Below are 12,885 nucleotides of genomic sequence, written 5' to 3' on the forward strand. Positions count from 1 at the left end.
TTTTGGTGGCTTTTTTCATTGCTTAACCAATTTATTGATCTCTTCTTTTTCTGTTTTATTCATGTAAGCATTCAGAGATATAAAACTTCCCCTAAGAACTGCTTTCACTGCATCCCATAAGTTTTGATATGTTGTCTCATTATTGTCATTCTCTTGGATGAAGTTATTGTTTCTATGATTTTTTTGTTTGACCCACTCATTCTTTAGGATTAAATTGTTTCCCATTAGTTTTTTGTATTTTTCCATGGCCCTTTATTATGTGTAATTTTTATTGCATCATGGTCTGAAAAGGATGCATTTACTATTTCTGCCTTTCTGCATTGGAATTGTGAGGTGTTTATGCCTTAACACATAATCAGTTTTTGTACAGGTGCCATGTGCCACTGAAAAAAAGGAGGATTCCTTTCTATCCTCAGTTTTCTCCTGAGGTCAGCCATGTCTAACTTCTCTAAAATTCTGTCCATCTCTTCACCTTCTTTCCCCTTCATTTCTGAAAAGCTGTCATTTCCTCACCCTTATATACAGTTGCCTTCCGCTCTTCCGGCTTACAGTCTGAGAGTGTTTCCTGAGGGCGCTGGGAAATTAAGCCCAGTGACTAGTACATGTCAGAGACAGGACTGTTTCACTGCCCATCATACCACTGTGTCTGTCTCTCTGCAGTCTTAAAAAGAATGTATGGAACAAACCTAATCTTTCTGAAGGTGTGAAAATCTGTTCTTGTGACTCTCCCTAATACAGTAGATCACCAGCAGTGACTGGGACTTGTGTTTTCAGGCGTGCTTTCCCTAGTTTTTCCTGTCATCTGTAACTTGTGTGACTAGAGCAGCTTCCCTCTAATTTGCTATTTTGAATCTGCCTAAACTTAGAAACAAGTTAACCAAGCTTATTAGAATTGTGTATAAAGTAAGATGAATTGGCTTTGAATGTGAAAACATTGGTGGATCTCTGTCATTGCCTTTTTTCTTACCTCCTGGTTATGTCCCTCTTAGGTTTGGCTGCAAAGAAGCCAAGTTCTCCGTAATGGCAGAATTTGTAGTCCTTGATATGTCATTTTAACTTAAGAAAAGTTTTTTTTCTTTTTTTTTTTTTTTTAGTCTCCCTTTCCTGGTGATGATGAAGAAGAGGTTTTTGACAGTATTGTAAATGATGAAGTAAGGTATCCACGATTCTTGTCTACAGAAGCCATTTCCATAATGAGAAGGGTAAGAGCCAAATGGTATTCATTAAGTCTCTTAAAACTGATTTCTTTTGAAGAAAACTACTGCAGCCTTTATTTATACTATTCTTATCCCCTATACACATACATACATCATTACAAATAATTAGTATCAGACCAAATTTAGCATAAGCATATTTTATACATACTTCCACCAGTTCTTGGGATTAGCAGAACTCCCACCAGTGGATAAAAAGTTACCAGACCAAGAATTTTGTCCAGATTAAACTAAGCAATTTGCCCTAAATCATAGAATTTGAGACTTTGAAGGGACCTTGACAACCATCTAATCCAACCCAGAGCATTCAGTAGTTGAAGCAGGCACAAACATACCTTACCAGATATGATAGTCTTCTTACTAAAATGAAGTGAAAAATATATTTATGCATTTCTAACTTAATAGAGAGTGATAATGCTATCATCTTTCCTGGTTACCTACACATAGACTTAACATCCACAGCCCTGTACATGGCTAGAATTTAGCATTGTCTTAAAGAAAGGTTATTTAGTAAAGATGCTTCTTAATGATGTCTGCTGTCAGACTAGACCCTTGAGAATAGAAGGAGAGCTAAAGACAGTCTCTGGGAATTTTATCAGTGAAAGTAGTTAAGTTTTAATTTGACCACTTCATGTTTATCCTGTTAGCTACTGAGAAGAAATCCAGAACGACGCCTGGGAGCTGGTGAGAAAGATGCAGAGGATGTCAAAAAGCATCCATTTTTTCGGGTAAGTAGCAAATTAAAGGGGGCTGTTAATCCCATTTAACAAATCACAATAGGGAGCTCAAGGTATCTGTTGTTCTTTGTTCTGTGAAACAGCTAATTGATTGGAATGCTTTGCTGGCCAAGAAAGTAAAGCCACCATTTGTTCCTACCATCAGAGGACGAGAGGATGTGAGTAATTTTGATGATGAATTTACCTCAGAAGCACCTATTCTGACCCCACCTCGGGAACCAAGGATACTTTCAGAAGAGGAGCAAGAATTGTTTCGAGATTTTGACTACATTGCTGATTGGTGTTAAGTTCCAAGACACTGTGAAACTAGCAGAATGACTGGAGAAGACAGACCTCTTTAGCCCAGTAGCAACCTTCCACTTGCTCTCTGTGCCACCAGTAGCTTCTGATATTTTGAAATCACATGAAGATTTGTTTTAAAGTACTAGTCTAATATCTTTCTTGAAGAGTGGCCTCTTGCAATGTATTTCCATTTTTAATGTGTGCACTGGAAACAGTTTTATGGGGTTTAAGCTGAATACAGGCCATATAAACATCCTTCACAGGTGGACACACTTGGATCAATGTTGTCTTTTTTTCCTTCCTCTTCTACAGTGGATACCTTTGTCATATACTTGCCTTAAGTGGAAGGAAGACCAGCTTGGGATCTAGGAAGGATAACCAGTTTACTTCATTCCACTGTGTTTTAAGAATAAAAGCTTGGGATGCTAATGATCCTCAACCTTAACAAGATTCTATCTGAATAAGGCAAATGCTGTTATTTTTTAAAGGAATTACTGTAATATTATCCAGAAGTGTCGTTTGCAGCTTGTGCACATTTTGGTGTTGAGTTTGAAAATTACGGAATGAATTGATGCCTTCTTTTGTAAATTTTCTATATTTATTAGGAGAAAATGTTTTTAATGCCTTATCTTTACCAACCATGTAAGTGCTTCCATAATAATATGGACAAGTTCTCAAAGCTACTTGCCAAACAATTTTTTGTTTGTTAAGCATTGCTGAAACAAACAGAACATCAGCATTTATTAAGAAAGTAAAAAAAGGAATGCTTCTGGTCAGTCTGTATTGAGATACTGTATTTACTGTATGCATTCCCAAAGCCTAGATGCTCATGGATTTTCACTCATGACTTTCCAAAACTCAATGAACAGACCTTTTTAAAAACGACCCACCCTTGATTTAGCATCCTAGTTCTCTTGTATCTGCTGTATTAAGGTAAACGTTATCATTTTTACACCATGGGGATTGTCAGTGTATACATGCTATGAACATGTATATGTGCAAGTTGTAATCTATTCAATATCCTAGGCTTGTTATTTAATTGTACCACTTTGTTACTTTGGCACAGTGGCCACATAGACGCCTCCGACTCCAGCATTTACGTGAAGTACATTTGTATACATTTTAGGCCACTGAATCCAGATTTTATATTGGCAGTTACTGAGGGTAAAAAGCAATATGTTGTAACAGAATGTATAAATATTTTTGATAAAACAGTGTATGTATATTTTATAAACCTATTATAACACTAAAAAACTGTACCTCAAAAGTCTCAAAGAGTAATTTGACCAAATATTTTTATAACACTTGAGATGAGAGGGCCTGTTTTGGATTATCTTAGTGTTGCTGTAGAAAAGTCACTTTGCCAACTAAGAGTTTCCACCTGCCTAGAGCCTTTTTCTTTGTCTGTGACTCTTGATATTTTTTCCCCCCATTTAGGATACAGAATATAGAGCTATCGATCCTGGCTCAGCTACATAGCGTCATCATACCTCATCAGTCAGCTGATCTGGACTGAATTAACCATGTAATTCCAATAAGGAAGCTCCCCTTGAAAAGATAATTCATGTTTAAATCCTATAGGGAAAAGTGAAAGCACACTGAGTTACAAAGAACTGAGCTAAAGATATCTATGCATGTTTCAAGAACCTTACAGTGATCCACCATCACTTCTGATTCATCCTCTTCAGAACAGTGCAATCCCCAACATCAGGGACATTCCCTTTCATGCCTAACACTAACAGTGATGATACCATACAAAGAGGAGGGTCAGCAAGGGCATGTTGGGTTTATTCTGCAGAATTCCAAATGCTTTCTCATTAGAGAGAGAAGCACACTTTCTGAAGTTGCCATCATTGGCAGGGGACAGAGGAGGAGCTTAGCTCAGGGCTCTGGGTTTCCTTGAAACTGTTCTCCAATATAAGACGTGAAGTACTTTTGAGGTACAGTCTGCTTCCCTTTCTGGTTCTCAGATACGCTCAGAGAGCCGTGTCTGAAAAGGCTTTTAGCATTAAACACTGAAGTAGCCTTTTGTAACTACATATTGTACAGAAATCTTTTTTTTTTAATTGAAGTAAATCACTAAAAAAAAATTAGAGGGCAGGGTATGTTCACACAATTAAGCTGAAGAAAGCACTAATTTTCTCTGTAGGTTTTTAAAGTTTATTTTTAGTCAGATTTAAAATTTTAAACTCTAGATTGTAAATATATTTTGCTATACTGTATCTGTAAGTGGCTGCTCAGAGCACTTTGTAAGGAAATTAGGATATTTTAGAATGGTACACTATGCATTCATTAAAATGAGACGTGCCTTTTAACAATGTCATTCAAAAAAAAACTTGAGTGTTTTGCAGTCATTAATTATCACAAATGCACAAATTAAAGTTTAAATAGATTGTACTTTGTAACTTTGGTTTTAAGTATGATTTTCTTTTAAAGACTTTCTATGACTTAGAACATGACACTGAGGCCATGTTGCAAGTTTAGTTCATTTTGGGGCCACCTAATGTCTCAAGGCTGTGGATGAACTCCAACCCCTAACCCGCCGTATTGCAAATGCACACTCTTGGTCACAAGGGGTGGAGGGGGGAGCACAGCTTATGTGATGCAGATCACCCTCAGTATTGAAGAGTAAAAAGTAACATCACCAAATCAAAGCTGATGAAACCCTGATGATAAATCGGTTACCCTGTCACAAGTGAGGGATAGGGCAGTATCATGATTAATAATGTAGGCATAGTTATTATATATGATACTTTACTTTGGAGGTCAAAGTGTTTCATTATAACAGTAAGTTTGAGCCTCAGTGAAGAGGCAGGTGAGTAGAAAAGGTTCTTAAGGTTTCCATAATCATCTCCAAAAATGTAAACCAAATTTTTATATGTCTGTTCATAATTAGTACTCGGGGATGAAATATTACCAGTTCTTCGTGGTTCCGAAGCTAGTCTCTGGAACACCATGATACCACTGACTGACTACTAATTTTTGGGGACAAAAATGAAACTAATGTTGCAGAGCCAAAATTCAGTTAAAATGGATTCTAGAAATGGAAACATCTTGGATCTTCTCAAAGAAAGAATCAGGTGATCATAAACCCAGGTGATTCTCAGAATACGTAGCTGCATCTCTATTTCAGACAAGTTCTAATAAACTCAAAAGAATAAAGAAGTCGGGATAGAAGGTTACCAGGTGAGGTTTTGTTCTCTAGGCTTGCAGGCCAGGTAGATGGCATATTAACGAACAGGAACTAATGGATTCTGGCTTATACACACACGCACGCACGCACACACACACAATTACATGTGTGTGCTGTTTTTTGGTCAAACTGTTCTGCTTCTCTCAAGCTGCCTTCAGCCAAGTGAAGATCTAAATTGCTAGCATTTATACAGCGCATTAGGGTTTGCAAAGCACTTCACAAATATCTCATTTTAGCCTCACAACAACTGTGGGAGGTAAGTGCTATTATCTGCGGATGGGGAAGTTGAAGGTGATTCTGCTCAGTCACCCAGATAAGTATCTGTGGCTAACTCTTTCTGACTCCAGGGTCACTGCTCCGTGTACTACAGCGCCACCTAGCTGTCCACATCAAAGCCACAGTGATTATTTCTAAAGTGATTTTAGGGTTTTTGTATGGTACTAAATTTGAAATGCAACCAATTTGTGATGATTTTGTACTTGATTTTCTAATTTAAGGATTTTTCAGGCACCTTGCGTCTCCAATCTGCTGATTCTGTTTTAATCATTCTACTAATATTTCCACCAAAGGTGATTAGGACACCAAAAAGTTTTATGATAAACAGATACAAGTTGACTGGAATGAGATTTTTGGATTATCTTTAATTACCCATATTATATAGGTCACCTCCTTCCCACCTGCCAACTCTCTACTTGAGGATGTTTGCTATAAATGCAGTTTTGGAGTAAAATATATAACCCACGGGACTAGGATCCAAGAGTTGTGGGTTCTAGAACTGTCTATGCCCTCAAGGTACATAATCTTGATTGAGATTTCCTGGTCTGAGTTACCTCATTTGTAAAATTAACGTATTGGACTAGATGCCTTCTTCTATCCCAGCTGTAAAACTATTGGTTTTTGATGGATGGATGGATTCTCAGCCACAAGTAAATTCTTACCTTATTTAGGGATGTAAAGGGGATCTGTTGATTTTACTATTAATCTTCTCAGATCTAAAACAACATTCAAACGTCTTAAGTGTGGTTCACATTTATAAAGGGAAAAATTGCCTACTTAGAGAAATAGAGCAGAGAGAGTGATTTGAGAATTAAAATAATTGAAAGATTTCTTATGAAAGTTTTTAACTACATCTAAACTGTCTGACCTGCTTTCTCATAGCTGCAGTAAGAATCCCAGACTCTTGGTGACAAAAGCAAAAGAGCTGTGGTCTGAGTTTTGAATATTAAAATGACTCTTGGCTTTATTGGCCCGAGAGAAAGTTTCACAATCTGGTCATCTTTGGTAGTAATTGGAAGCTACTTTTAAGAGTGATTTATATTTTCACTGTGGCCTCTCAAGCTATATTGAGAAATAGTGTCAGAAAAATTTCCACAAACCTCCCAGTTACCTCATCAGATTTTGCTGTGGCTACATAAAGACTTTGCCTGACAAGTGAGGAAGACTTCCTGATTGTTGAAAAAAGGTTTCTTTCCCTTCTCTCAGTGGCTAGCCTTGCTATTTAAAAAAAGGATAAATCCCTCTAATACCTCAAGGACTGCTTTAGAGGCATTCCAGGGGATTGGCTTTTTGAATACAGCTTTATAGTTATACTGTAGTTCACCATACACTAAGAAAAACAGGATTTTTAACCAGGACACAAGTAACCCCTCCATTGTTCTTCCATATAAAGAATCATCTGGGTGGGATGGGGGTGATAGTGGTGGGGATTTGGACAGTATCAGAAGCGATTCACCAAGAGCTGCCTCTTCTCCATCTCACATCATTCAAATCCTTTTCTCCACTGTATCTACCACCCATTCATTGCACATGAAGTTGTGGCTCTTCTTACCAAGGCAAACCCCTCTACATAGTCAAGTGAACCCTTTCCATCCCATCTTCTCCAGCAAGTTGTTCCCTCTATCTTCCATACGGTCTCTCTTCGGTCTCTCTACTAGCTACCTCTCTGATCTCTAAAAACTATACCCATGTCTCCCCCATCCTCAAAAACCTCCAATTCAGCCACTCATCCTGTTAGCTTTCAACTTATATCCACTCTTTTGTGGCCAGACTCCTTGAGAAGGCCATCTACAATTGGTGTCTCCATTTTCCGTCCTGTCTCTTAATTCATTGCAGGCTGGCTTCCAACCTCATGATTCAACTGAAATTTTTCCAGAATTACTAGTGGTCTCTTAATCGTGAAATCTAATGGCCTTTTCTTCATCCTTCTAGAATTCTCTGTACTCATGTCTTTGCAATACTGTTTGCTTTTTTCCTGGCTCCCCTACCTGTATGATGGCACTTTCTCAGGTCATGCCCACTAACTCTGGGTGTCCTCCAAAGTTCTGACCTAAGCCCTCCTCTTCTCCCTCTACACCAGGGATCAACTATGCACATGATTACCAGGTCTACTTAACCAACCCTAATTTCCATTCTCACTTGTCCAGCTTCCTAATGAGTATGTCAGACTGAATGGCCTATAAATATCTTAAATTCATCCTGTCCAAAACTGAACTCATCTTTCTGCTGTAGTGGGAAAATTTTTTTATTTTGTTCCACATTTCCCAGTGTTGCTAAACATTCTATTCTTGGCTTGCTAGTTGGACTCTTCTGCTCTAGCTCACTGCATTCACTTCCTCACTGCTTCTCCTTAATCACTTGCAATCTGATTTCTGACCCCACTCTACCAAAGGTCTCTTGGCACATAGTAGGTGGGCCTATTAACATACCTTTCTTCTTTTCTAATTTTCCTGTTACTGTAGAAAATACCAATGTCTTAATCACACAGCCTCCCAACCTAGATATCATCCTCATTCTACCCAGGCCAAATGCAATCCACTGTCAATTCTAACTATAACACCTCTTATATCTCTCTGCCACTGCCGTGGTGCAGGCCCTCATCACCTCACACCTGGACTATTACAGTAGTTTACTGGTTAGTCTCCTTGCCTCAGGTCTCTAGTGGCTCCAGACTTACCACTGTACTGTCAAAGTGATCTTCCTAAAGCCAAGTCAGACCACGTGACTCCCCATTGCCTCCAGAATGTTTGATTCTTTGTGTTTCTTCTTGATTTTAAGGCCAACTCTTTATCCATTCACTGTGCCCTGCCTCTCTCCTGCAAGTAGTGTATGCTTCACATTGAGAGCAGGCATTGTTTTGTGCCTTTATTTTCCCAGTGCTTAGCATGATAGCTGGCACATAGTAATCACTTAATAAATACTTGTTGATTGACTAACAAGTTGGTGCCCAGATTTCGAGGTTGGGGATGAGAAAAATAAACCAATGAAGGAGCCCAAGATTAATCATTCAGCTCAGAAAATCAAGTGAGAGCAGTCATTAAAGCCAAGAGAGGAGAGATGATGGAGACCATGGTCAACACTGTCAAGTACTATAGAGCAGTCACTGGAGGTGAAAACTGGGGAGAACGCCACTGAATTTGACAAGTGGCTATTAACAGTCAGTCAGCATTTAGTAAGCACCTACTATGTACCAAGAGACCTTGGAGAAAGCAGTTACATCTACTGTAGAGTAGTGGAGTGAGGAAGTGAATGCAATGAGCCAGAGCAGAGGAGTCTGAATAACAAGCCAAGGACAAAGACATAATTGGGAAATTTTTAACAAAATAAAAATGTGATACAACATGCTCATTTGCAGTTTTCTACCTCAATATTTGGCCTCTAGGGATCCATTTCTATTTGAGTTTGACACCACTCAGCTAGAGTACTTCATGGATGTCTAGCAATGAAAAGGAGGAAAAGCACAGGAATACAGATTCTTAGGGAATGGCATGGAACAAGGAAAGCTTTGATTAGGGTTGGATGTGTTTGTAAGCAGTAGGGAAGGGCCCAACAGGAAGGGGGAGGCTGGAGGCAGGAGGTCAGGCATGGCAATCAAGTAAATAAATTTCTGGAGAAGGAAAAGTGAGGGAAATAAATATTGCAAAGCACCTACTATATGCCAGGTACTATGCTAAGAATATCTTAATAATTAATGTCTTAAAAATATCTCTTGATTCTCACAACCACCTTGGAAGGTAATAATAATAATGATGGCCAACATTTATATCAGCCTTACTATGTGCCAGGCACTGTGCTCAGCACTTTATCATTATCTCACTTGATCTTCACGATCTTCACAACAGTCCTGGGAAATAGGTGTTGTTTTTTATCCCCTTTTTACAGATGAGGAAACAGGCAAACACAGGTTAAGTGATTTGAACCCAGCTACTCCTGATTCCAGCCTCGGTGCCGTATTCACTTACACATCTGGAAAGTGGGAATGCATGGAACAGAGAAAGAAAATGTCAAGCAAGTGTTTCTTAGCCTTGGCAAAAAGTACTGCCCCATCTTCTGAAATTGAAATCAAGGAGGAAGAGGTTGGAAGCATGGAAGAATAGACATGAAGAGGGCCTACAATCTTTTCCTTAATTACTAAAAGTCCAAGGATTCAGAGGGTTTTTGATCCTGGAGGTCATAAGGAATTTACGGAATAGAGGGGTGATTTATACTCTAAGAAGATCAATTTGGCAGCTGAGTAGAACATAACCAAGGTAGTGGCAGCATCAGAGGACAGAAATGGGCACATATAAGAGATGTTATGAACTGGATATGAGGAAGTGAAGAGTTCAGGGTGACATCTCAGTTTTGGTAATGAGGCAGTTTAAAAATTTGGAGGTCTCGAGAAAAGATCATAAATTTTGGACACGTTGAGATTAAAATGTATATGGAATATCCAGGTCTCAATGTCCAATAGGCAGCTGGAGAGGTGAGACTGGAGATCGGCAGAGAGATTAGGGCTGGAGGTGAAAATCAGCAACATAGAAAGTAACTAAATTATGAGATTACCAAATATAATAGACTAGAGGGAGGAGAGGGCCCATGACAGAACTTCGGGGAACAACCACAGTTAGGTGTGACCTGGACAAAGCTAAAGAGACTGTGAAAGGGCTGGTTAGAGAGGTAGGAGAACCAGGAGAGAGTATAGTCATGAAAACATTTAGATAAGAGAATGTCAAGGTGAAGAGGGTGACTGACAGTGTCAGAGGCTGCAGAGATGTCAAGAAGGATGAAGACTGAGAAAAGGCCACTGGATTTGGAAATTAAGAGATTGTTGGTAACTTTAGAGAGAGCAGTTTCAAAGGAATGATAAAGACTGAAAGCCAGAGTTAAGAAGAGAGTGAAAAAAAAGGAATGAAGGAATCAATTATAGATAACCTCAAGGTGTTAAAGGGGAGATAAGGGATGATGTGGGGCATAGATGGCTCAAGTAAGGGGTTTTTTTGAGAACAGGGAGACATGGGTATGTTTGCAGGCAGTAGGGAAGCAGCCAATAGACAAGGAGAGATTGAAGACTGGTGAGAAAATGGGGTAATAGAGGGGCAATCTGAAGAGATAAAATAGAATGTGATCATCTACACATGTAGAGGGATTTACCTTGGCAAAGAGAGGGGCCACCTTTTATGGGAGACAAGGGTAAAGCGGACAGTCACAGAAAGCATTTGGGTGATGAGTTAAGGAGAGGAAATATTCAGCAAACATCCTCAATTTGTTTTCAGTGAAATAAGAGGCAAGATTCTCAACTTAAGAGGAAGGGAGAAGTCAAGAGAAGCTTGAAGAAGAATGCAAAGGTTTGGAAATGAGTAGGACATAGTGAGTGGAGAAGAATAGTGAGTCAATGAGGATTCACTTGTTGCAGTGAGGGCCCAGCTGAAGTTATATAAAATACATTTACAGCACATCCAATCAGCATAGTTTCATGAGTTTGTGAAATTTTAGATGGTGGATGCAATCTGGGGCTGGGGTTTGGTAAGGCAGGATCAATGACAGATTAAGGGCTAAGAGATTCAAGAGAATAGGGTGGGGTAGAGTTGAACTGGCTCACTAAGTGGTCAAGATGAGGAAGGTAGAAGAGTGGAGTTAGTGCAGGGCTGATGGCCTGAGAAACAATTAGGTCAAGGGACTGAAAGTCATGGTGAGAATGAAGAGCAGGGTTTGAAGTTGCAAGGCAAAGGGAGAACAACAGGTGATCCGCTGATTGAGAGTGGAAAGGGCAGCCAGGGAGACGTGGCCTTGCCCACCCTGCAGGTCTTTGCACGGGGAGGAGGAGTACTCAGGGGGTATGTTATGATGGAGATTTGAATTGGAGTAGATGGTGACCTCAGCCCTCTCCAACTTTGTCCAAATGTAGCTGCCCTGCTTATCTCCAATCCTAGTCACCACTGCACTAATCACTGATGGGGAATGCCATGAAAATGATTCCAATTAGGTCTACGATGAGAAGCCATCTAGGATAGTGAGAATGACACTGGTTTGGGGAGTCAAGATACTTGGATTTCCATCCCAGCTCTGATGTTTCTTAGTTCTGTGACTTTGGGTTAAGTCAATTAACATCTCTCAGCCTCAGTTTCCTCCCCTTGAGGAATAATGTCTACACCACTTCACAGGGTTGTTGCATCAGGTTAGATAGTGTCTATAAAATGTTTTGTCAACTTTAAAGTACTAAGCAATATCAGTCATTCTTAGTGCCTGGTGCCTGGTGTTGTCAAAAGCCTCTGACAATACCACCTGCCGTTTGTCTAATATTTTACAATTTATGAAGTAAATTTACACAAAGTATGTTGCTTGATCCTCACAACCACCCTATGAGAGAGGTTGGGATGGTATTATTATCCCCATTTTATAGAGGTGGAAACTGAGGCTCAAAGAGGTTCAGTTACACAGTTATTAGGTATAAGAGTTAGGAACCCAATGGTCTTTTGACCATTAATTAATCCCTGCTTCTTCAAAACCACCCAGGGAAATTGGCAGGGCCCATTTAAAGAAGACATTAAGGCTGAGACCATTGAATGCATTGCCTGAGGTCATTCAGCTAGTTCAGTGTTGGAGGTGGGATCTGAACTCGCTATGTCCAAGTCCAATTTTCTTTGTGACATAGTGTATATGTACCATGTTTGGTATCCTGTTCCTTTTCTTACCTGGTCAGTTTCCACATCTATAAAATGGGGATGATGGGAATGATATCTGTAGCACATCACAAGATGCTCCAATGAGAAAGGTATGTGACAGTTTGCAAACTTTAGAGTTACATAAATTTCAGGTCTTATTTCCAATGTAATTGGAAAGACTGAGAGAAGGCTCCGAGGAGAAAGTTAGTGACATAACTGGAGTCCCATATCCACTCCCACCACCACACCTCAAAAACTGAAGACTCTAAAACATTGAAGTGCTTGGGGCCACAGGATTGATTGCCAACAGATCTATGATGAAAAGGATGACAATATCTAACATGCCATATTGGCTCCTGCAGGCTTTAAATGTTCGGAGACCAACAAGCCAGGGCACAGCTATGTACTGACAAGAAAGAAAAGGGTGTGCATGTGTCTGTCTGTCTGTCTATCTGACCTTCTGTCCATCTGGCTGTCTGTGGTTGCCAAGGGGCCTGAGGGTATTAGCATTTCAATGATCCCACAATTAAAAATAAAAT

General features: G+C 39.5%; 1 protein-coding gene across 4 annotated transcripts in view; it reads left to right on the forward strand.

Moving 5' to 3' along the window:
- PKN2 (protein kinase N2) overlaps positions 1-4,638 on the forward strand; it is a 166,088-nt gene extending 161,450 nt beyond the window's left edge. For all 4 annotated transcript variants that reach the window (XM_072648979.1, XM_072648978.1, XM_072648980.1 and 1 more), the window contains 3 exons: positions 1,095-1,202; positions 1,862-1,942; positions 2,035-4,638. In XM_072648979.1, coding sequence (XP_072505080.1) covers positions 1,095-1,202; positions 1,862-1,942; positions 2,035-2,238 — 393 coding nt within the window. In that variant the 3' untranslated portion in view covers positions 2,239-4,638. The remainder of the gene's footprint in view (positions 1-1,094; positions 1,203-1,861; positions 1,943-2,034) is intronic.
- The last annotated feature ends 8,247 nt before the right edge of the window (positions 4,639-12,885 follow it).

The sequence above is a fragment of the Notamacropus eugenii genome, chromosome 2, assembly GCF_028372415.1.
Source record: "Notamacropus eugenii isolate mMacEug1 chromosome 2, mMacEug1.pri_v2, whole genome shotgun sequence".
Classification (NCBI taxonomy): Eukaryota; Metazoa; Chordata; class Mammalia; order Diprotodontia; family Macropodidae; genus Notamacropus; species Notamacropus eugenii.